The 25,474-nt window shown below is 47.9% G+C and overlaps 1 protein-coding gene across 5 annotated transcripts in view; it reads left to right on the top strand.

Moving 5' to 3' along the window:
* Nucleotides 1–25,055, top strand: part of CHST10 (carbohydrate sulfotransferase 10) — a 45,230-nt gene extending 20,175 nt beyond the window's left edge. For 2 of the 5 annotated variants that reach the window (XM_079791873.1, XM_079791874.1), the window contains exons 3-8: nt 3,118–3,206; nt 4,011–4,142; nt 12,136–12,227; nt 18,020–18,254; nt 20,584–20,689; nt 22,044–25,055. In XM_079791873.1, coding sequence (XP_079647999.1) covers nt 3,164–3,206; nt 4,011–4,142; nt 12,136–12,227; nt 18,020–18,254; nt 20,584–20,689; nt 22,044–22,581 — 1,146 coding nt within the window. In that variant the 5' untranslated portion in view covers nt 3,118–3,163 and the 3' untranslated portion in view covers nt 22,582–25,055. Of the gene's footprint in view, nt 1–3,117; nt 3,521–3,985; nt 4,143–12,135; nt 12,228–18,019; nt 18,255–20,583; nt 20,690–22,043 lie in introns of all 5 variants that reach the window. The other 3 variants (XM_079791877.1, XM_079791875.1, XM_079791876.1) reach the window with 3 other exon arrangements.
* Nucleotides 25,056–25,474: the final 419 nt, after the last annotated feature.

Genomic DNA, 25,474 nt, shown 5'->3' with positions numbered 1-25,474 from the left:
CTCACCTGAGGATATTTTTTTCTATTGAGAGAGAGAGAGAGAGAGAGAGAGAGAGGAAGAAAAAGAAGGAGAGAGACAGAGAAAGAAGGAGAGAGACAGAGAGAGGTAAGACACATAAATTGTTTGCCTCATGCACATGCCTTGTATAGAGCCGGGGATCAAACCTGCAACTCAGGAAATCAAACCTATGACCTTTGGTCTGCAGGCTGACGCTTTAACCACTGAACCATGCCAGCCAGGGCTCAAGGTATCTTTTGATTTCTTCTTTGATCTCATTATTAACCCATTCATTGTTTAGTAACATGTTATTTAGCCTCCATGTCTTTGTGTGTTATTCAGTTTTTTTTCTTCCTGTGGTTGATGTCTAGTTTCAAACTATTACGGTCAGAAAATTTGCTTGATATAAATTTATTGACACTCGTTTTGTCTCTTAACATGTGGTCTATCCTAGCAAATATTCTATGTGCTCTTGAAAGGAATGTATATTCTCCTGCTTGGGGATGAAATGCTCTGAAGATGTCAATTAAATCCATCTGGTCTAGTGTGCCATTTAAGGCCACACTTTCCTTGTTGATTTCCTGTCTGGAAGATCTATCCATTGATGTCAATAGGGTCTAAAAGTCCCCTACTATGATTGTATTACTGTCAATCTGTCCCTTTACATCCATTAAAATTTGCTTTTAAAATTTAGGTGTTCCTATTTTGGGAGCATACATAATTACAAGGATTATATCTTCTTGTTGGATTGCTCCCTTTATCATTATGTAGTGTCCTTCTTTGTCTCTTACTATAGCCTTTTTTTAAAATATGTTTTTCTTTAAATTGATTTTTGAGAGAGGAAGAGAGATAGAAACATCAATGATGAGAGAGTGTCATTGCTTGGCTGCCTCCTGCATGCCCCCTACCTAGAGATCGAGCCCACAACCTGGCATGTGCCCGGACCGGGATTTGAACCATGACCTAGTTCATGGGTCAATGCTCAACCACTGAGCCATGCCAACTGGGCGGGTGATACAACTCTAGAGGAGGCACCTTGGCAGATTCTGTCTCACAGTGGTCTCACAGCACACTGGAAAGTATGCAGGTGGCTGTTTTATCCTTATAGATAGGAAAATGGGGCCCAGAGAGCTAAGAGTTGACTAACCCCCAGCCACCCAGCTCAGGGAAGAAGAGAGTAGACCAAATCCTGCCCCTACCCCAGGCCTGGGTGAAAGAAGCAAGGTGCTCTTGACTTTAAATGAAAACCCAATACTTGGGAAGGCAGGCATGACTTCAGGACCATGCAAGTCTCACATCACAACTTGCCAGATGGAGAATGTGACCCTTAAGCCTCTGGGCTTCCCGGAGAGCAGATGTGTTCTTCATTTTCATGATCTCCCTGCTTTCATCTAGAGGTGAGCTTGTTGGGTGGACTCCAATTAGATCCCTTCAAAAATCTAGTTCCCATTGGAAAGTTAAACTATGAAAACCTCCTGGGGGTGGGCCTGATGCTGGGTTGGTGCTAGGGCCTGAGACCCAGGAGGTACTCAGTGTCTCGGAGCAAGAAGCTGAGAGTGGGCAGTGTAGAGGTCTTTGTGTTCCCTGCTGTGCAGTGGAAGTGTGTGTGCATATGTGAAGGGTTCTCTCGTCTGTGTTCACTGGCTACAGCACTTAGCAAAGCGTGGATTGTAAGCTCCAGGCCATTCAGCTTCGCCCTTTTCCTCCGCCTCTAAATCGTCCTGAGAACAAGTGCCTCTCTGCTTAGGTTGCATGCCACCTGCTGAATTCCTATCTCCTTTCTTTGTACTCATTCCCCAATCCACACTATCCTCTTTGCCTCTGTTAGAAAAGGCTACAGCTGGGGTTTCTCAGTGGGGCATCCACCGATGGGGATGGACTTTACTGAGTGTCACTGTCTTGGAAGGACAAGTTTAGTGGACTCAGGAGTGCGGTATCCTGCACCTCTGGGCACAGTATATGCCTCACTTGTCTTTAGAAGGAAGGGCTAGTAGCTTGAGTCGCCTGGGTTGAGTCTGGCCTTTCTTTTCCTTTCTTCTTGGGGCAGAGCACCCTTTCACAATGGTTTCTAACCCCCACCCTTAGAAGGGTATACTGATTAAATCAGAAAGTCACAGGGTGCTGAGGTGTCGGTCAGTTCACGTTTGTAGGGGGTCTGCTCCAAGCCAGGTAGGTACACTTAATCTCATGACCACCCTGGAAGGAAGGCCTGGTCTCAGAGATGGGAAACGAAGCCAGAGAGGCTAAGTCACTTGATAAGTCGCAGAGCCAGTGAGTGGTGGACCCATCCAGGTCTCTCTGGCTTGTGCAGTGCTGTCTCAAAAGATGACGACAGAGGAGAAAGGGGACTTGGCTTGGAAAGGCCAGCTGGCTTTAAGCAGGTGGAGAGGGAGTGGCGTTCCCTTTGTTGGGTAGTGTTGCCCAATAAAATACAGGACACCTGGTTTAAATTTGAAATTCAGAGAGACAGCAAAGAGCTTCTGTTGGTGTAAGTATATCCCATGCACTATTTGAGACACATTGATACTAAAAAGTTTATTTGTTGTTCCTCTGAAATTCAGACTTAACTGGGTGTCATGTGTTTTTGCTTGATCTGTTTATTTGGTCCCCTGCTTGGGACCTCAGGAAGCACACTGGGTCTAATGTATGGGCAGCTGAGGATGACAGAAGGTGATGCACAAGCCACCTGAGAAAGGCTGCATATTAGGTGGTGAATTCCCCGCTGCAGGGCGTGTTCAGGTGTAGGCTGGGTAGCCACATGGTGGGGGACATTTGGGTTTCAGATGCCTGGTTCCAGTGAGAGTCTATGACATAAACATTTTTTGAGACAAGGAGGAGAATTGATCCTCTGGGACCACCCCGAGCTCTGTCCCATCTAGTGTTTAGAAGCTCTGTGATGCTGTTTGCCATCAACACATGCTGAGAGGACCAGTTCTCCCCACTGGCAAGTGATGGATGGCCTCAGCCATCTGGCAGAAACCAGCCCAGCCAGCATGGCCCCTTTAAAGGATTTGGTTTGGCTTGAAGAAGCACTTTGTTAAAGGTGAAATGAAACATGCATTTTTGTCTCTCTTGCTGAGAACTGACTTGACTTTCTGGTTCTTTATCTGTCTCCTGCAGCAGAGTGGGACTTGTGTGACCTGCATCCCTCCTGGGCAACGAAAGCATGAAAAACACCCACTCCCCAGTTTCTGCACTGGCCCTTACAGGCAAGTGAATGGCGACAGAGAAGTTTTGATGTTCATTTCTCCTGTATACAGATTCTGTGTACAGATTCTCTAGGTGTGGCTACCTCTCGTCAGCAAGTCAGGGTTCTAAGCAGCTTGCTTGAGATTGCCCAGTATGGCTTCTGCCCTCTTCGAAGGTCTAGCCCTTGGCAGGACTCCTCTTGCCCACCTGCTTCCAGGCCCTGGTGGGCACTGGGTAAGAGAAACATTTTGATGCATGAAGTGCTAGGTACCTGCAAAGAGGTGCAGTGGTGGTCATCTTGAACCCCAGATCGACTCTTCAGAGGCAGAGTGAGGTAAGGCACAGGGAAGATGTTGGGGATGTGGGAGCAGTTTTAGGTTGGCCTGACAAGGTCTGCCTCACGGAAGATGATTGTGACCGTGGGTGTGCTCAGCATCCTTATTCTGCATGACACTACGCACAGCCTCCTGCAGATGGCGATCCTCAGCAAAGGAGATTAGAAACATGTTGATGTTAGTCTGATCCAGAAAGCAATCAAGAGGCAAATCTGCAAAAGTAAAATTTTATCACAAGTTCCAAAGCAGAGAGAAGTGGCTCCTTTCCATCCAGGTGTTTTACCTTTAACTTAATTATCAAATCGAAAAGTTATTAATTAAAAATAAAATGTTAAGTTAAAGACTGAGTCAAAATATCCATGGTATCAATAAAAGGTTTTTAAAAAATATTTGTACTGATGCTATTAACTGGAATCCCCTATTGTTTTTCTGATCACTTGTTTAATTGATGTATTTGTAAGCAGCAGGAGCACTACGCTTGTTTTCCAGGAAGAATCACTGAATGGCTGACGTTTGACAACATGCACCACCAGTGGCTTCTGTTGGCTGCATGCTTTTGGGTGATTTTCATGTTCATGGTGGCCAGCAAATTCATCACCTTGACCTTTAAAGACCCAGACGGTAGGTATGCTGCCTTGTGGAATGAATTTTGGCTAATCCAGACATTGCTGTGCTATTGTTTCTGAGTACATGCACAAATGACCTCTGTCACAGAATCCAAGGACTTTTGTTCTAGAAGATACCAGGGAGGTCATGGCCTCCACATCCTTAACCATATAGAGGTGCGGGGTGAAAAGGCAGGGGACGTTCTCACCAGCTCTGCCTTTTGGGTTGGACAGAACATGCTTTCTTGGTTCCTTGGCGCCTCCTCCATGGCATCCCACAGGCTCAGAATCTGGGAATGTGTTCTGCTTGGTGTCATCGTGAGACAAGACTGTGGTTGATCAGCATGCCTGAGTGCCAGGTGGTGCTGTGCACTGGTGGCCACATGTTTGAAGGTCACCTCAGTGCATCAGAAAGAAGGTGATTTAAATATGTGCATGTCAGGTTGTGTTTGAGGGTTTTTAACTCCCTTGACATGATGTGGACGGTCAGGTGAGAACACAGAGAGCACCAAGCCCAGCTTCAGCAGAGCTGCTTCTAGGTCTTGCTCTCGTCCTTTGCTTACCTGGGTCTTAGCCTCTAAGACTCACCTGAGCACGGCGAGGCTCTCTGAGTGACCGGTGAAGTGCTGGGCATGCACAAGGAGGTGCAGTGGTGGTCATCTTGAACCCCAAAGTGACTCCTTTCAGAGGCAGAGTGAGGCGAAACACAGGGGAGATGTCAGAGGCTTAGGAGCAGTTTTAGGTTGGCCTAACGAGGTCTGCCTAAAGGAAGATGTTTGTGACCGTGGATGTGCTCATCCTTATTTTGCACGACTCTTTGTACATCCTGCAGATGGTGGCCCTTAGCAAAGGAGATTAGAAAAATATCACATGAGCACTTTCCCGATTTTCTCCTGCAGGCCCTGCTATGCCTAGAGCTCCTGGGTGTGTCCCTGCAGCATTGAGGGCTGCCTGGCCCCCCATCTCCTGCTCCTGTCTCTCTGTATCTCCTTGTCTGTTCAGTAACAACATGGTTGGAAGGCAGATCTGCAGGCAGAAGAGGATAGTCCTGAAATCAGCCCCAAGGAGGGGGTCCTTAGCTCCATAGTTTCCACTAACAACAGTTATCAGTTACCAGGCCCTCAGTACTTGAGGCCCCAACAGGCTATCATCACAAGTCACCCCTCATCATCCATGGCCCTCATGAGAACCTGAGGCTTCTCAGACTCGGGAGGTAGTATCATCCGTGCAGGTATCCAGGTGGCCAGGATCATCACAGATAATTGTGGCTCACCCTGGGCACTGGGGCCTCTGTCAGACACACGGGCGCTGTCTCGGAGCCTTGTTGGGCTTTGAGGCAGTGAGCTCAGCCTGGCAGTTTGGACATGGCTCCACTGCTCCAGCGTGTTACCAAGAATGGAGGCCCCTTGCTGAGAGGTAGAGCAGTGGTTCTCCTCCCCCTGGCGTTTCAGAATCACTGGGGGGCTTTGAAAACCTTTGCTGCTTGAGGCCAACCAGAGACTAAATGAATTTGAATCTAGGAGTGGGACCCGGTAGAGAACCCCAAGTGTGAACAGAGCTGGGAAGCTGAATGAGAATCAGAGCTGCTGAAACCATGAAACCACACATTTTACTTGTGAGTTCTTTAAAAGTCACCTCCTGGTAAGGAAGGCACCTACAGGGCAGGTCACGAGGTTAAAGTGTTTATGATTTACTTTGTTTAAAAAAATAGAACAGGTAATATATTTATGAGACTTACATAAAAAATAATTAAATTAGATGTATGTTTCGAGTTATATTATTCTCTGGTTCCTCTAGAGAACACCTCATTCCTCAGTGGTAACTGATAAATGAGGTGTCATTGTGCTTTGACATGGCAGATTTTATGTTGAATGTTTTCAGAAAAGTGTTAAAGCTTAGAGGTTTTGTAATGGGGAGTAAAAAATTACAGGGAAAGAAGAAAAAACCTACAGAGAAGGATGAAAAGCTTTGGAATTTTATTTATTATTTTAGAAACTAGAGGCCCGATGCATGAAAACCATGCACTCGGAGGACTCCCTCAGCCTGGCCTGTGCCCTCTCACAGTCCAGGAGCACTTGGGGGATGTCCGACTGCCGCTGAGGCAGGAGAGGCTCCCGCCACTGCCACTGTGCCGTGAGCCCAGCTTCTGGCTGAGCAGCACTCCCCCTGTGGGAGCACACTGACCACCAGGGGGCAACTCCTGTGTTGAGCGTCTGCCCCTGGTGGTCAGTGCACATCATAGCGACTGGTTGTTCCGCCGTTTGGTCGATTTGCAGATTAGACTTTTATTATATAGGATTTGTTATTTAATCTATTGGATGCTTTGGGATTTAAGACCTGAGAAAGGATCAGTGGTAGTCCTCTGTGCTGCTCACCAAGTATCTCCAGCCCTTTAAGGTGAGAGGTAATTCCTTGTGCCCTTTGATGTCCCGTGTGGCCGTGTGATGGCTGTGACCACTCCAGGTGGGAACTTTGGAGCCAGCGCACACTGGGCCCCACTCCCTCTTTCCCACTCAGTGAAGCATGAAGAGGGTCCCGATGAGGGCGGGGCACCAGTGAGGCTGGTGTCAGCTCCATGGTGTGCACTGAACTCAGCGAGAACTCTTAGTTGTTGGGCCCACAACATAGCGCAGCCACCTTTGACTGCAGAGGACTTGTCCCTAAGTGCCTGGCTAGAATCCCGGAGATGGGTGTCTGTTAGCTGAGTTATGAATAAAGGCGGTGAGCTCACACACAGGGTCTACCAGTGTAGATGATTGAGCTCCTTGAAGTTAAACAACCCCCCTGAAGGCCATCAGAGAAGACCGTGGGTGGGTGGTTCAGGCATCTCCTATCCCTGAGCCTGACAGTTTAGTGGGAATGGTTACTTAGCCTTAGGGGCCCCCTCTGACTCGGAGGGAGGGGGCACTTAACCCCCTGGTGGATCTTAGAGCTGAACAGGAAACAAAGAGTTTTGTAAACTTGTGTCTGCAAGAGATTTTTCTCATGTGTTAGGCTTTGTTTCTCTGGTGTTCACAGTATTTTCAGTTTGAACCAAAAGCCTTGTTTTTATCACAAGGAAATAATTGGCAGCACAGCAGGATCATGCATGATGAAGGTCCATTTCCTGAAACGTAGGTAGCAAATCATTGGTCCCAGCACCGAAGGGCCGGTTGTAACTCTGTCTGTGGGGAGGCTCTGTTCTAGACTCCCTCAGTGGATGTGCGTGCTTTCTTCTCACCTGCCTGTTCCTAATGATTCCCTTACTAGTTAAGCTGATAGGAAGAGCAGATGTGTCCTGAACTGCTGTTTATAGCAATGCTTACCTTGTATTTTTTTTTTTAATAGTGTTATGGTCTCTCTTCAGCTCAGCATTGAAGCCACAGTGATATTTGTGGCAATGACTTATCTTTGGTTGACAAATTCCAGTGTCATGTTGAACTAGGATCGGGTGTTGTGACTAGCTTTATTATAGGGAAATAGATCCCATCCAGCAATGGGAATTTCATGGCAGGGACGTTGAGAATTGTGCATCTGGTGCATAACTGTAGGCACTGATTTTAGGCTCACTTCTGTTTGATTTCCTCTCCCAATCTTTTGCTCCACTTAGCCCCTCAACTTGGTTGTAAGCCGCTAAGGGTAGAGCCAATGACTTCAGAGTCTTTGCATGCCTCCTGCCTGGTGTGTGAAGGGGGAGACACGGGGTGACTGGACATAGCGTGGTCAGGGAGATGAGTGGATGTGATGCCTTCTAGAAAAACAAAGCAGTGCATCACTTGGTAAATTTAAATGCATTGTGAATAGAATGAGGCCTGTAACAAAAGTGAGCTGATACGTTATGAAGGCACCTGGCCATAACTGGAGGATCAGAATCCTTGGTCTTGCAGCTGGAGTCTTGTTCCTGAGGGCCAGAGTGGGGAAGGGAACCACTGTTTGATCATAGTGGGCATAATGGTATCTGCTGAAAATAAATGGTCATCGACAAAGCAATGGAAAAACCAAACCAAACATAAATTATACTGTCAGTTTTATTTCAATCTCTTCGAAGCAGGGCCCAGGGGAGCTGGGGAGAAAACACCAGCAAGTTTAAAATCATAAAAATGTTAAAAATTGGCAGATGACTAGACAGTATGTGAGATGTCCCACAGCTGACAAAGCCTATTTATTTTGCTTCTGAGTACATGAAATGGGCTGCTCTTCAAAAACTGATTGATTGGTCAGTTGTTTAAAATTCACAATACATTGTCCTATTAAATGTTATTAAGCTTAGATTTCTGCAAAAATCCGTTGAACTAAGTGTTGAACTAGCTAAGCATTGTAGTGCTAATAGTAGAAGATGCCGTGGGAACAGGAAGTGACCAGACAGGAGGGAATGTGACCTTTTTGTTTTGTTTTGTTTTAAATGTATTTTATTGATTTTTTACAGAGAGGAAGGGAGAGGGATAGAGAGTTAGAAACATCGATGAGAGAGAAACATCGATCAGCTGCCTCCTGCACACCTCCCACTGGGGATGTGCCCGCAACCAAGGTACATTCCCTTGACCAGAATCGAACCCGGGACCTTTCAGTCCGCAGGCCGACGCTCTATCCACTGAGCCAAACCGGTTAGGGCAATGTGACCTTTTTATTAGCACCTTAGTGCTCCAAAGGTGGTAAGATTGCACAGGAGGAGGATAGACAGATGTTGGTCTCAGAGCCTGAGTGTATCCGGCAGCTTTGGGCTGATGGCACTGGTGCCTTTGCCTAGTTTTGTACCATAAACAACACTTGTCCCTGTTGCAGGTCCAGAACAGCTGCTGTGCACAGCTTTGGTTGGGTTGCCTTTTAACCCAAACCTAGAAAATGGGGAAAACATACTTTAGTGGGATTCATAAAGGTGCACAGCAGAGAGATTTCTATTGGAGTCAGAAAAGGAAGCTGTGGGAGATGCGGTTACTATTGTCAGGGGTCGGTAAGGAGTTCTTCCTGTGCTCTCTCCTGGCAGTGCTGAACGGGGGTGGGGGGTGGGGGGGGTGGACGGGGACGTGAGGACTGGGCAGGTGGGGGCTGCAGGAGAGTGTGCATAGTGTTGGTATTAATGACCTAAGGGGAGAGATTTTGATTTTTTTTTTAAAGTGAACTGTGCCTTTGTCCATGCTTCGTTTTGCTGATTTTTATAATTTTATGTGCTCTATTTTTTCTAGCTATGTATTAGTGTTTGCAAAGTTTTGGAAATAAATGTTTGATTATAAAGGTCTGAAAGTTATCTTCAAATTTTGCTCCAAAGGTGTTCTAAAAATCAGTTGGCTATAAATTATTATTCTGGACTAGCATTTTGTAAGATTTCTCTAGTCTCATCTCAGTTCCCATGAGTTTTTTATTTATTTATTTAAAAAAATATATTTTATTGATTTTTTACAGAGAGGAAGGGAGAGAGATAGAGAGCTAGAAACATCGATGAGAGAGAAACATCGACCAGCTGCCTCCTGCACACCCCCCACCGGGGATGTGCCCGCGACCAATGTACATGCCCTTGACCGGAATCGAACCCGGGACCTTTCAGTCCGCAGACCGACGCTCTATCCACTGAGTCAAACCGGTTTCGGCAGTTTTTTTTTTTTTTTTTTGTTAAATATATTTTTATTGATTTCAGAGAGGAAGGGAGAGGGAGACAGAAATATCAATGATGTGAGAGAATCACTGATCGGCTGCCTCTGGCACGCCCCCTACTGGGGATCGAGCCTGCAACCCTGGCATGTGTCCTGACCGGAATCGAACCTGGGACCTTTCAGTCCCCAGGCCAATGCTGTATCAACTGAACCAAACTGGCCAGGGTAGTTCCCATGAATTTTTAAATTAATGTGTAAGCACTAACTTGACTTCTAACCTGGCTTTTAAAAAAATTAAATTTCTTATTTGGGGGATCATTATAGAGTCACATGCAGTTGCAACAAATAACAGATTGAGTTCTATGTCCCTTGACTCAGTTTCCCCAAGTGGTAACATCTTGCAGAGCTATGCTGATGTTAATACATGAGCAGAATCATGAGCAGGATGCTGATGTTATACAGTCAAGATGCTGAACACCTTCTTCACCATGGGAATCCCTCCTGTTGCCCTTTTATAGCCACACTCACCTCCTCCCCATCCTGCACCCCCCCTTCCCACCCCCGGTTATCACTAATCTCTTCTCCATCATTTTGTCATTTCAGGAATATTATAATGGGAGGGGGTTTAGGGGGCAAGGTAAAAAAAGTGAAGGGATTAAGAAGTACAAATTGGCAGTTACAAAATAGTCATGGGAATGTAAAGGACAGCATAGAGAATATAGTCAATATTGTAATTACTGTGTATGGTGCCAGATGGGTACTAGATGTATCAGGAGGATCACTACATAAGGTATTTAAATGTGTAAACAGTATGCTACACACCTAAAACTAATATTGAATGTCAACTGTAATTGAAATTTTATTTTCACTTTTTAAAAATTAAGTGGAAAAAAAAAGAATATTATATCCAGTATGTGACCTTTTGGGATTGACTTTTATTTCTCAGCATAAAAAAATCCCTGGGGATTCATCTAATTTGTGTGTATCAGTAATTTGTTGCTTTTTATTTCTGTATTCCAAGGTGGATGTCCCCGTTTGTTGAACCTGTTGGAGTATGTCTGGATTGTGTCCATTTTGGGGGCTATTACAAATGGAGTGGCTCCAAACATTTGCATGCAGGGTTTTGCATGAACATAGTTCTTATTTCTCGGGGATAAATGCCTGGGAACAATTGCCGGGTTGCATGGTAGCTGCACCTTAGTTTTTAAAGAAATGACCAAGCTGTTTTCCAAGGTTGTACCATTTTACATTCCTACCAGCAATGTATGAATGATTCAGTTTCTCTGCATCCTCACTAGCATTTTGTATTTTCACTGTTTTGTATTTTAGCTATTTTGCTAGGTGTGTAGTGGTATCTCTACATCATACTCAGTTACTACAATGTTATTGAATATATTCCCTATATTGTACTTTACATCCTTGTGACTATTCTCTAACTATAGGGTGGAGCAAAAGTAGGTTTATAGTTGTGAGTACATGAAACACAATTTATTCTTGTATTATTGTTTATTAATTATTGTATTATTTTTCATGCCAACACTTGTAAACCTACTTTTGCCCCACCCTGTAACAATTCACTGTGGTTTTAATTTGCATTTACCTGATGGCTCATGATGTTGAACATCCTTTCATGTGTTTATCTGCTACCTGTTTATTCTCTTTGGTGAAATGTCTGTTTATGTCTTACCCACTTTCTAATTGGATTATTTTTTTACTGTTGAATTTTGAGAGTTCTCATGTATTCTAGGTATAACTCCTTTGCAAATTTTTTCTCCCAGGCTATAGTTTGCCTTTCCATGATCTGTGAAGAGCACAGTTTTTATTTTGAGGAGGTTTATTTTATCAAATTTTCCAAAAATTTTCTCCTATGTCTTTTATTTTTATTTTTACAGTTTTATGTGTCTACTAGAGGCCCGATGCACAGATTCGTGCGCCGATGGGGTCCCTTGGCCTGGCCTGTGCCCTTTCGCAATCTGGGACCCCTCGGGGGATGTTAGAGAGCCAGTTTAGGTCCGATCCCCGCAGGCCAGGCCAAGGGACCCCACCAGTGCACGAATCCGTGCACCAGATCTGTAGTATGCATATAAGATCTTTGGTTAATCTCTTCCTGCCCTCCCCCTTTTCTTCTGAGATTCATCAGTCTGTTCCATGTTTCCATACCTGTACATTGAGCATCTGCCCCCTGGTAGTAGTGCACATCATAGCTACTGGTTGAACAGTCGCTTAGGCTTTTAGATAGATAGATAGATAGATAGATAGATAGATAGATAGATAGATAGATAGATGTTCAATTGCTCGAGTACCAGTTGTTGAAAAGACTTCCCCCTCTACCCAATTGCTTTTGCACCTGTCAAATACTGGTTGGGCGTGTCCGTGTAGGTCCACTTCTAGGCCTCTTTTCTGCTCCTCCATGAGAAGAGTTCTCACCTCTCTGTCTCTTAGCCTACAGCGCCAAACAGGAGTTCCTGTTCCTGACAGCCATGCCGGATTCTGGGAAGTTACAGGGAGAGCATCAGTTTCCTGAGGAACTGAAGGTAGGCACAGCCAGGTAGAGGGCCTTGTCCCTTCCAGCCTGGTCAGCAGAGGAGCAGGGTTGCCTCTTCCCATTCTTCCCTGTGGTGTCTCAGTCTCTCTGCTCCCTCCCTCCAGCACCAACAGGTTGCCCCACCACTGCGTGGGCACTAGCCTGCCCGCTCCCAGAGCTCATCAGCTGTTCCCACTTACCATCATGATCTGCTGTGTAGTCACTGCTTCTGTCCCTTCTGCACATTTCTGCTCACCTTTTAGCTTCTCTTTGGGGAGGCACAGTCACTTATTTATGTTCCTCACAGTGCTTTGTACATCATGGGTGCTCTGGAAATGCCCATTGTGCTGCATTCCTGACCAGCTGACAGCGAACCTTGCCAGGGGGTGGAGGATGTTGGGCAAGGTCAGGAGAAAACCAGGGCTGTGGGAAAAGGTCTCTGACCCAGAATCATGGGAGTTTAGTTAACAGGGTCTTGGACAGAAGAGCAGGTCATCCAGTGTGGGAGTGGTGTGGATGAGAGCTGTGTTTAGGAAAAAGGCTGATTATCCAGAATCACATGGGCATTCTGACCTAAGTCTTTCTTCTCAGGCTCCTTTCACACATAAATTCCTAGTCATGCCTCAGCCACAGTGAGGGACGCCCTCTCACTTGCTGACCCCCATTCTGGGTCTGGAAGGTTTAGGTTGCAATTACGCTGGAAAGAATGAAATGGGTAGTGCAAGCTCTAAAGATGTGTATCAGCCCAGAATTAAACCAGAGAAGGGACAGTTTCTGCCTGTGCCTTACAGTGTAAGGATGAGGAATTAGAACCCAGAGTCTAGAAAGCCGGCACCTGCTCAGAGTGATGATGTGTTGGAGTTAACTGTTCACAAGAGTGGATGCAGTAAGGATCAGGTCTGCAGACCTCTTGTCAGGTGGGCCTGGGATGTTGCTTTCAGTTTGGGGTATTCCAGGGCAAGGAAGGTGTGGGTGGACAAGAAGCAAACCTGTAAGAAATAGGAGGGTGGCTTTCATAGAACAGGTTAAGGAAATTGATGTTTAGTGACTTGGATGAATAAGGACCCAAAGGGAGGAACAGAGGTCGCTTTGCAGAGGAGCAGAGGGGGCCCTCTGCAGGTGCTCTCTCTCCCTTCCTCAGTGTCTTCACCTTGGGGAGCAGAGGTAGGAATCCCCAAGACATTCTTCCCTCCCCCAGGGAAACCCAGGAAACTTGATCAAACACAGGAGAGAGCAAGAGTTTCCTGAAAAAGGCGATGTGAGGCAGGGGGTTGGTTGGAGTAGATCCGTGAAGGAGGAGCAGGGAGCCAGGTGGTGGGGTGAAACCTGTATTGACCCGAAATTTCCAGTGTCCTTGTTCTCCAGGGCTATGTCCTCCCATTGTTACTGACCTAGTTGTTCAAGAAGGACAATTTGTTACAACTGCCCCATAAGTGGATTGCTTGGGGAGTCTACAGCATTTTAACAAATACAATAAGGGCATTTTGGTCCATTTAATAGTTAATTTAGAGGAACCATCTGCTTTGAAATCTTGGAAGTTGTTTGTAACTTTAAGGGAATAAGTAGACGTAGCAGCAGAAACATTTCGAGCTACAGAACAGGGCCATACCTAGAAGTGGCCAAAGGAGTGGGCCTGCAGAAAAAGGCTCCCCGGTCAGCATTGCCTTCGCCCACCTTCTACCCCCAACATGCACACACACACACACGCAGTGCCATGTGTGTTCATGTATTACAGATAATCTGAGTGCTAAAGCCATGCCAAGGGGTATGTGCTGTACTTTGAAACTTGAACTTTTTTCTCTGTTTTGGCTTTTTTCATCAGCCTTCTTTTAAGGAAAATCAGATGAGCCTATCATGCATCCGCTCTCCTTGCCAGCTGTATGACCATCCCCGTGATTCACTGGGCAGCGGAAGGCCCTGAGGAAGGCATCAGGAAGTGGCTGGGAAGGGTGGTTGTCACTGTAAAAGGGAGGGGTTGGGGAGGGAAGAAGAGAAGGGCCTGTGGGTGGGAGGAAGGGACAGGCCAGGCCTGCAAGGAAACCCAGGTGCTGGTGAGGCTGTGGAAGATGGAGCTGAAGGAAGAGGGAAGAATGCTGTGCTGTCTTTTCCCAGCTGCCTTCGGATAGAATTAATCTACAGAGGACTTCGGAGAGTTTTCTAGAACTTCTCAGAAGTCTCTATAGGTGCCCACACCCTCTAGCCAATATTTGCTGTTGTTGCATTTGTGAGCCTTTAACGAATTTCCCTCCATGTGGCTTTGAGCTCCAAGACCCAGGCCCTGCCAACACCCCTAATCTTCTCAGCTCTTTGCTGAAGAACTTGGCCTTCACAGTGGTGCCTGCTTTGGGGGCTTTCCCTTCCCCAGAACTTGGCCGTAGCCCGATCACACCACGTCAGTGATGGGAGCAACTCCAGTCTTGTATTTGGCTCACTTACCTGGGTCTGCTCCCTAACCAAGGCCCACATTTACCGAGGTTGACAGTTGGGCAGAAGCTCAGGTTCCCTGTGACGTGGTCATGCCTCACACCAACTTCCCCAAATAGGTGGCATTTGTCCAAGTTGATCCTGTGCTGATGTGAGCCACCAGCAGGACCTTGGCCTTCTGGGTGCTTCCTGTGCTTGCCGATGCGGCTGTGGCCATGGCTCACGTGGCCCTGATGTTTCCGGGTCTTCCTCAGTCTGAATGGCATGTCAGTGGCCACGATGCCGTAGCCAATATTTTTAAATCAAGTTTTTTACTAAAAAGTAATACATACTTGTGTATTTTAAAGAAATACCCAAAATTGAAAGAAAAAAGCTCAACTTTTGTATATTTCCTTTTTAAAAACCATGTAGGTGTTATACATATATGTATGGTCTGTGACTCCATTTTTCCAGGATAAGCACACAGTATGTTTCTCTGTAACGTGGGCTGAGGAGAAGGGCAGGGTTTGGAAGTTTAGCCGCTGTGGGTGAATGCTGGAGCACCTCCTAACTTAACATGACCTTTCCCTGTCTCAGATTCCTGAGCTGAAGATACAGGCAGAAAGGCTCACTGTATTCCAGGCAAATCAGTGAAGAGACCCGCTCTGACACTTCCTGGCAAAGTGTTGAAAGTACTAGAATCATAAGAGGAGAAAATGCTATAAGCCACCTAGGTATTAAAATGGGTGGTTAGCCATGGCCAGGTGGATCAGTGTTTAGAGCGTCCCCTGAGCACCGAAAGGTCGTGGATTTGATTTCAGGCCAAGGGCATGTACCTAGGTTGTGGGTTCCATCCCTGGTTGGAGCATGTATGGGCAGCAACAATTGTTCTCTCTCTCTCTCTCTCTCTCTCTCTCTCTCTCTCTCAAAATCAATAGAAACATATCCTCAGGTGAGGATTAAACAAGAAAGAAAGGAAGGAGGGAAGGAAGAAAGGAAGGAAGGAAGGAAGGGAGGGCGGGAGGGAGGGAGGGAGGGGAGGGAGGAAGGAGGAAGAGAGGGGAGGAGAGGGGAGGAGAAAGGTTGACTTCTTCCCTGGTAGCCCAGTTGGTTAGAGTATTATCTTGATATGCCAAGGTTGTGGGTTCAATCTCCCATCAGGGCACATACAAGAAGCAACCAATGATTGCATAAATAAGTGGAACAACAAATCGATGTCTCTCTCTCTCTCTCTCTCTCTCTCTCTCTCTCTCTCTCTCTCTCAAAAAATGAATAATAATAAAAGCTTTTTTTAAATGGGGTGCACACAAAGAAATGACAGGTGGGGTGGGGTGGGCCCCCTGCAGTGTTCGATGCCAGCATGCAGTGAAGCCTCAGCTCGGGAATTGGGAGGCAGAGCCGTGACTCTGTTTTTTAATGTGTGTGTTTTTAAATTGATTTCAGAGAGAGAGAGAGAGAGAGAGAGAGAGAGAGAGAGAGAGAGAGAGAGAAACATCAGTGATGAGAGTGAATCATTGATTCATTGATCGGCTGCCTCCTGTACGCTCCACAATGGGGATCAAGCCCACAACTCAGGCATGTGCCCCTGACTGGAATTGAACCCAGGACCCTTCATTCGCAGGGTGATACTCTATCCACTGAGCCCAAACGGCTAGAACTGTGACCCCGTTTTCATTTAGGCTATGCTCTGTGTGGAGGCAGCAGAGGGCCTGTCTCAGGTACACACGGGCTAGAAGCTATACTCCTATATACTATGTTTTTGAGGGGAAAAGCTATTGAAGACCTATTCCAGATATCAGAGATGGTCAGAACCAACACTCAAAAGTGGTGACATCACAGAGAAAAGAATTGCAGCCCTTCCCCGGTGTGGCTGGACCCAAGCTCAGAAACCCAACAGGAGGCTGTGCTCCTGCTGCCCCTGTGGCCTCGGGCTCATGGGGTCTGTCAGCACAACCGCCTCTGCTTGGTCTCGGGCCCACTTTCCTGGTGGGCATGGGTTTCTGGCATCAGAGCCTTCATCCCACAGTCATGGATTTTCTCCTGTGGTTGATAACTCCTTAGAGAACAAGCAAGTGCTGGCATGCTCCATCCCTCATGTGCTCACAGTGGCTCAACGCCTGTGCAACCACCAAGCAAAACCCTCCCTCCTTAACCTGCATCACAGGAACCACCGCTGTGTGCTTATTGCTACTAGACAGGGGCTGCCTCAAGCAGGTCTGCCTCAGGCCGGCCTCTAGGTGTGGGTTCTTGACTTTGTGTAGGAAAGATTTTGCAACACGAGTCCAAATGGGTTTGAATGTATGTTTATTAAAGCTGGGGACAGTGAAACGAAGGAAGGAATTGGGTAAAGAAACAACGGGGGCAGCCTAGGCAGGGCTCTACTTTGGCTCTTTAGAAATGTTAAAGGACAGAGGTGAGCCTGGGCGGGCTGCTTGAGCTCACTGCGAAGTCAGAGAATAAGGGGTTTTGGAGACAGGATCAGGTGGTGAGCCCAAGTTGAGTGGTCGCTGCCCACTGCTCTGCTGATTGCGTCTTATATCTTAGGTCTGTTGAGCATTAATGGGGTTTTTGTTATTTGTTCCCCAGCTTCATCTGTCCTTGGGTCTAGCTGGCACAGATGGCTTGATTGGGTCTTTGTTTTCCCAGGCCAGGGTGATTTAAGATGTCTATTCTCTGGTTAGGGAGGAGGGTATAAAACACTTGTTCTCAAGTGTCCTTTGTTGGGGAAGATAAGGTCTTTCGATTCACAAGCTGGCTGCAAGCTGCCCAAACTGTCTGGCCTTGTTTCATTTTCTTGTCCCAGTTTCCCCATTCCACTTACCCAGGGATTTTCCTAGCTTCTAACTCTCCTGCTACACTTATCACTGAGAAAATGGAGCCATGGCTGCTACATTTTCAAAACATACTAAATGACCTAAGGTGTTTTTTAAATTAATAAACCAGAATACCTCCCAAATAGTCACCATGTAGACAGCTGGTCCTTCGGTACAGGCCATACAGGCACACGTAGAATCACAGGGAGGGAAATGCTATGGAGAATGGGGGTGAGGGTGTGGGGAGAGAGGGAACTGGCCTTCCCTGAAGCCCTGAATGAAAAGTGTCCTGCAGTTTCCAGAGAATTATGGCTCACAATTTCATCAGCAAAGTGACTAGCAGACACCCCACCCATCACCCCTCATTTTGTCCAAGCTGAGGATGAGGAACAAGAGGGTTCGCTTCTCTTTGAACATGGACTTGAGTCCCGGGCCCCTGGAGGTGAATCCGGTCCACAGGGCCCTGCATATGTTGGATGCAGCTTCTCTGCCTGCCCAGCTTGAGGCCAGAGCGCAGGGCTCCCCAGCGGCAGCCTGTCTTCTGCTCAGGAGGCCCTCGTGCCCTTTTGCCTCCCTGTCCCTGCAGCCAACTGGGAAGATGCTCTCAGACGGCCAGCTTGTTCAGCCCTTGGTCTATATGGAGCGCCTGGAGCTCATCCGAAACGTCTGCAGGGATGAGGCCCTGAAGAACCTCTCACACACGGCGGTGTCCAAGTTTGTCCTGGACCGAATATTCGTCTGTGACAAGCACAAGATCCTCTTCTGCCAGACTCCCAAAGTGGGCAACACACAGTGGAAGAAAGTGCTGATCGTGTTAAACGGTACGTGCCGTGCCCGTGGTGTGTCCTCCCTCGGTGACTTTGGGGTTTGCCCTGGGAGGGCCACTGTGACCTGGGGGTGGGGGGGAAGCAGACAGGGGGCAGGAAGGAGCCACAGGAAGGGACATCTCCTAAGAGGAGCTGGTAACCTGTCAGACAGTTCTGTGTTGTGTTTTTCCTATGAGTGTTGTACTTTAAAAGTTAGTGGGGTTCACTTAGATAGATGCTGATTGTTTTCAAAGGGCCACTACTAAGGCCACGGTCTCCTCACTTTCCACAGCAGAGTCCCCATCTCAGGCAGCCTGATCACCTGGTGGGTCCCGTTTCTTCTCTTCAGATTCACAGCATTAATTCTTACTAGACACTGGCTCTGTCCTTGTAATCCAAGGCCCCACGCTCACTGAGAGCCAGGAAGCTGCCCCCATAACTGCCCTTCCTGTAGTGAGAAGGGCCCCTTCCCAGGCCCTGGGACGGGAGCCTCTACTCACAGACAAAGGGTTCAGTGCCACGTGGGCAGAAAGAAATAGTCCTCATTTTACGCCAAGCATCATATTCAGAGGATTTAACTGACTTGCCTCAGGAAATCTGATGTTTTCTTGGGAACAAATGAGATCACTGACAAGTGACCTCATACGCTAGTTTTTTTTTTATTATTCACTGCTCTTCCAAACACCATGTTTATTAGTTTAAACTCTACGTACTCTGAGCTGACAAGATACTTATGGGTTCTGTGTCTTAAATTCAGCTGTAAAAGAAGCACAGCTCTAGCTCACAGCAGTGTGACCCTGGATGAAGAATGCGACCTGGGAGCCCTGAGGGTGGTGGCCTGGGTCTCTGTCCTCTGCCCTCAGTCAGGGGTCAGAGTTTGTTGTCATTGGCCTTTTCCCAGGTTGGCTGGGGAAGAAGAGAGACACTCGCCTCATTTTCTGGTATATAATGAATATGCTTGAGTAATCTGACTGCATGTTGGATTTTTGATGTCATGGAATGAGGTTACAAATCAAATTTGAAACAATGAATCTGCCACCTCTATATGAAGCATCCGTCGAGGGCAGGACAAAAACAGGAGCAGGTTGCCAGGTCATATGTAGGCTCACCAGAGAGGCACTGCGGCCCTCCCAGACCACTGCGGTAAAGGAGGCATGGCAGCGGAGCCAACCGTAATCCTCTTGCTGGTGGAGGTTCTTGCCTTCAATTGTAAAAATTCAGTTTGTGAAAAAACACAGCATCTTCGAAGCGTGATAAAGCAGAACACAATAAAACAAGGTATGCCTGTAATAGAAAAACAGGTGGTCCTTGTGGCTGCCTTCTGCCGGCCCTACATGAGCCTGGATGGGGACAGATACCTGAGCAGGTCCATGTGCAAATCCACAGGTTGGTTCATTTTACAGTCTTGCCCATGTAGAGCCATCCACAGCAGTTAGTGTAGAGGTCTAGACTGGCACTTAAACATTTGGGGGAAGAATAAATAAAATAGACAGGCTGTGGCCACTGCTTAGATGGCCCAAGAGAGATTTTTCCCCACCAGACTCCACGTGTAACAAGACAGGAATAACACAAAGATGGATGTAAAGGTTTGCAGAGGCTTGGCTAAAAGCTCAGGTAATGACAATTTATTTCCATTTGTCTAAGTTTGGAAAAGAATGAAAACCTGCCCAACCCACCAACCCAAGGATGCCCCTCCCCAGGTTACATTCACAACCTGCTTCTGAGCACTGTGGCTCTCGACCTTGCCATTTCTTCTTAGTCACTCCATCTCATCCTTGACCCTTGCTTCAGATATATCTATCCCACGACATTAGCTGGATTGGTCCAGCACCAAACGTCTCTGCCACTTGCCACATCTCTGGGATGCCCTGAGGTTACTTAGGAACCCACCTTAGGCCCAGGGATGTGGTCCTTGCCTGTCGGGAGTGACAGGCATGTGAGTGCTGTGGGGTGAGCAGGTTGTTCTCCTGTGCCCAGTTTCACAGTAGAGTGAGTGTGGGAGGTCTTGGGCATTCTGTTTGCATGCCGCGATGTGTCTGTTGTTGGATTTTAGCCCGATTCCAGTGCGCTACTAGGGGTGGGTATCATCCTTCTTTTTACCCCTTACTCGCTCCCTTGCCCTCCTCCTCCTAACTCCTCTGTTTCCTCCTTTTGGCTTACAGGTGACCAGAAGCTTGTCTGCACTCTCATTTTGCCACGTATCACTTGTCTTAGTTGGAATTCAATATCACCATGGATATTGGGGGTGACTCGCGGGGAACATGGGCCTAAGTTAAAAGATGGGCATCTTTTTTAAAGGTAGCATTGAGGGGGCCACACCACTTCTCCCTTGTTTACTTCCTAGGTGCCTTTCCTTCCATCGAAGACATCCCTGAGAATGTGGTTCATGACCATGAAAAGAATGGCCTCCCTCGTCTCTCTGCCTTCAGTGATGCAGAAATTCAGAAGCGGTAGGAACAGGTTCCTGCAGGGAGGGGCATTTTGATACATGCCAGGCTCGGTTCTGTACTTGCCCTGTGTCCCAAACTGCACCAGGGACTCCAGGGGGCTGTTGATTTGCGTGGGGGAGAGGCAGCTTTTCACGTGCCCAGAGTTCAGTGCATTTAATCTCAGAAATCTTGATGGGAATTTCGGAATGGCTCTCCACCCTCACCTTCATGCAGTCCATAGGAATGAAGGAAGGTTATTTTCCCAATAGAAGTGAGTGGTCATTTTTGTTCTGCGTTGGTTGTGTTTAGTTTTTTGGACTCCTTACTGAATATGATTATTACTTCATAAGAAAGGGATTTAAGTTGCAGGGAAACCCCACTTAGTTTTCATTTTCCCCAAAGGCATCGTGCCTGCTTCCCCGCCACTACCCTGGGAGTGGTGGTGTGGACTGGACCTAGCACAGCCCGGCAGACAGACCCACCAATCACAGCAGGGAGGGCACTGGCACTTAAAACTTAGCTATAAATTGGAAAGTTCTCTTTACTAGCTATGAAATGGCCCGCCAGAGCAAAGTTCAACAGGAATAAGAATGTCAGGACCCACCTGCACTTGGCCCTGCCTCGCTCGTCAGCACCTCTCTTCCTTCCAGCCCTGGTTCCGGAGGCTTTCCAACATGTCCAAACCCTTCAGAACACAGCTGTTCAGTGCCAGAGCCCAGCTGGGTCAGGGCTGCCCTGTTACCATCCTGGGCTTTTGCCAGGAAATGGTTAAGGCCTGCAAAGCACCGAGCAAGCCGCTGCAGTGACAGCAGTGGCCTCACTGTCGTCATGGTCTCCTTGGGGCCCTGGGGCCACCACTGCCACTCCCTCCTGCTGGAGCCTGAGCCTCGCTCCATCTTCTCCTACCACCCCCGCCCTTATTTTTCCTTCTCCTGGCAATGTTGAATTGAGTCTTTTAAGATATAAAGTAACTTTCGTGGTCTCAGTTGTTCCTAGCTCATTCAAAGTTCCTGTCCTTAGGATTTTCTGCCCAGGAACAAAACTTTTAAATGTTCTTAAAATTTTGAAATTCTCAAGTAAAACAAAACGTAGGTTAAATAGGTGTTTTCACAGTGGCCCCCTGGATAGTTACAGTCTCTGAGCTTCCATTTCCTCACCTGTAAAATGGGTGCTAACGAGCAGGTTTGCCCTCAGTGGTGTTTGGATGGATTAAACGAGATGTGTGTGATGTGCTCATCTCAGGGCTCGCCCGGGTGAGGGTTCAGAACATGGCGGCTGCAGCTGCTCCAGCTGTTTCTCCACTCTTCCCACTCTCACAGCCGTCACCACCAGTAGCATCGGCTTCACCTCTTGTTTATCTACATTTTTCCCTTAGCTTGAAAACCTACTTCAAGTTTTTTATTGTAAGAGATCCCTTTGAAAGACTGATATCTGCTTTTAAGGACAAGTTCGTCCACAATCCCCGCTTTGAACCCTGGTACAGGCATGAGATCGCCCCCGGCATCATCAGGAAGTACAGGCGGAACCGGACGGAGACCCGGGGCATCCAATTTGAAGATTTTGTGCGCTACCTGGGTGATCCAAACCACAGATGGCTGGACCTCCAGTTTGGGGACCACATCATTCACTGGGTGACGTACGTTGAGCTGTGCGCGCCCTGCGAGATATCATACAGTGTGATTGGTCACCACGAGACCCTGGAGGATGACGCCCCATACATCTTAAAAGAGGCGGGCATAGACCACCTGGTGTCATACCCCACCATCCCTCCGGGCATCACCGTGTATAACAAAACCAAGGTGGAGCACTACTTCCTGGGCATCAGCAAACGAGACATCCGGCGCCTGTATGCCCGTTTTGAAGGGGACTTTAAGCTCTTTGGGTATCAGAAGCCAGACTTTTTGCTAAACTAATGTGTAGATCTGTGAACTCAGATACCTTTGTTAGACCAGAGGCTAAGCAAGTGGAGATCTGAGCACAGAGCTGACACTCCCTCCATCTCACTCCTCAAGACTCCTGCGGGCACCCCCGGGCCATGGGCGCCTCAGCCAGTGAAGCTGCACCCGACGGTTCTGGCTTAGTGTGAACATCAGGTGCATTGAGGGCCTTCGCCCCCACGCCTACCAATGCCATGAGGCCTTGGTCTCCTGGAAAGGTAAAAGGACTAAACATTTGCAGTCTGACAGACGAGGAGGGAAAGTTACTAGGGGTCATTTCCCTCAGCTGTCAAGGAGGGGAAGGCCTGCCTGTCACTCGCGCTTTCAGGAGACCTGAGAAGCTGATGGTGTGCAGAACTGGCAGGAGCTAATACGAGACCAAGTCTGTGTAATAAAATGTCAACTCTGGCTCTCATCTTGGCGCTGCTGTAATCACAGAGGTAAACCATTCTTTCCACGACTGTCCCATTCCTGTGGGATTCGGGGGTGACCCTAGGGCACTTGTTGGCATCCGTCCTTTAAGAATACACGCCTAAGTACTGCTAGTCCATATTTCCGATTCTCTGTCTGCCAGGTGGTTACCTCATTCAGCCCAAGAGCTACATATTTGGAAAGGGGAGTGGAGTGTTCTTTCCACCTGAGAAGCGAATGCCTTTGGGAAAAGGAAGAGCTGGTGGGTTCTGGAGCTCAGGCTGCTGTGGATGTGGGCGTGCCGGTCCTGATGGTTGTCCCTCTCTTGTCTTTGTTCCACCTGGATGGGCAGCAGGGCTGCCCTTCCGTCTCCCCAGGCCCTCCGCTGGGGCTGACGGCCAGCAGGGCAGCGTTGCAGTCCATGCAGTTTACATGGTTCAGTTTCATCTTAGCCAGTTGCTCCTCTGGACCTGTTTTGTTAGTGCCATCATCCCGGGCTGTAAGTTGGACGATGAGGTTCACCAGCAATAAAATCCTGGGCGGAGGCAGCCTCCAGGAATGCATCTTCCAGGCACCGAGGAGCGAGCTGCGGCCACCATGTCAGGTGCCTGCTGACACAGAGGACCGTTTCCCTGTGAGAAGTCCCACGTGCCATGAGCCCAGCTTTTCTTCCAGGCAGCGTCCACCTTCCCTTTCTCAAAGGGGCTGCCTGAGTCTGTAAATGTGAAAGTAATAAATAAAAACTGTCCAAACCCAGCACGTGCTGCACTTTGAGGGGCTCTCTGTGGCCCCACACGGTCCCCGCGGCCTGGCCCCAGTGAGGGGCCCGCAGGACTGCTCTAGTGGCTGCTGGTGGCAGGACCACAGAAGGGAAGGCCCACGTGTGACAGCCCCAGCGCTGACCAAGGGGTGTCTGTGTGGTGGCCTGTCGTCAGCTGACAAGCAGGGGATGTCACATGAGCTCTTTTTTTTTTTTTTTAAAGTCTTGTGAAAATCATTTCACACCTAATCAGCCAATTGATTACCTCTTTCCTATTTGAAATGTAACAGTGTGAATAATATATTTGAGTCTAAGGCCTTAAAGTTAGAACTAATTTTTAAAAAAATACCTTTCTTCTCAGAAATAAAGGTCGGAAAGCTGCGTCCCCATGTGTCCCCAATCCTCTGGCTTTTAGATTTAGGTCACTTTTCTTTGGCATTTGGGTCATTTTCCTAACAGATTTTGCAAACAAGTAGGGTTGGCCACCAGAACATCTGGACATTTCATAGTATGTCCCAAACGTCCATCCCCCACCACCACCCCTATGCGCTGTAGCTCCTGACCCTGCACAGCGCCCCACTGCAGTCACCTCCACCAGAATCATTCACTTCCTTCCCTCTCCAAAGCCCACTTCCTCCCCCCGGACCTCAGGAGGAGGTGCCAGTTCTCCTGTCACCCAGACAGTTTCCCCCTCACTGCTGCCCGGAGGGAGCTTTGCAGACGCAGCCTGGAGCCAACCCTCACACTGCTAGGTCCTTCCTGGAAGCAAACACTGTCTGTGCCGGGCACCTCCCTCACCTGGCAGGTGTCGCCTGGGCAGCTGTCTCAACTTGTGCCTATGCCCGCTCCAGGAGCCCTGTGTCCTCAGCCCTGGGCCTTTGCGGCTAACCCTGGACCTGCCAAGGGGTAGGACTGGAGGGTCCCTACAGGGAGGGGCACTAAGGTGGGTGTGGGCTGGGGTGCCACCAAGGTGCAGTGCTCACAGCTCATTCCCTTCCCAGGTAAGGGGATGGGCAGCACAGGAGATGGTGGCTGCTGGGAAATATGGTGAGAACTCAGAAGTAACATTAAGCTTGGATTTGAAAGAGGAATAAATAAGACCTGGCCGGTGTTGCTCTGGATGGAGTGTCATCCTGTACACCAAAAGGTTGTAGCTTTGATTCCTGGTCGTGGTGCATGTGGGAGGCGGCTGATCGATGTTTCTCTCACCCTCATTTTAGGCTTTCTTTGTGTCCAATGGCCTGAAGTCTCAGAGTGTAATAATAAAAATTTTACTCAATATTTGTGTACATTGTGTTGCAGTCTCATAGCAAGACTGAGGAATCAGTGGGTATGGGAGAAAATCTAGGTGCTGCCCTTGTTCCGTTTCATTCAGGCCCCTGGGACAGTGACTACAGGGACGTCCCCACCAGCATATTTGTGATGAGTATGTAGGCCCTGCTCACATAGGATTCACATGCCCTCTACTGCACCGCCTCCTGATGGTGTGGCACCAGCAGCATGGTTGGTTACTGTTAGCCTCTGAGGCTACTGTAACAGCACTTCTGACATTACTGGCCAGGGGATTGGTTGTTCTCTTTAATTTGCAATCTAAATTGGACCATAGCTTTTATAAAATATTAACTACTTGGACTGTGGTAACAGCTGAAATGTAGAACATTAGAAGTTGTTACTCTTCGTGAAGAAAAAAGTCTGAAC

This window comes from Cnephaeus nilssonii, assembly GCF_951640355.1.
Source record: "Cnephaeus nilssonii genome assembly, chromosome: 15".
NCBI classification, from domain to species: Eukaryota; Metazoa; Chordata; class Mammalia; order Chiroptera; family Vespertilionidae; genus Cnephaeus; species Cnephaeus nilssonii.
Note: the sequence above shows the minus strand (reverse complement) of the source record. Positions and strands in the feature narration are given on the sequence as shown.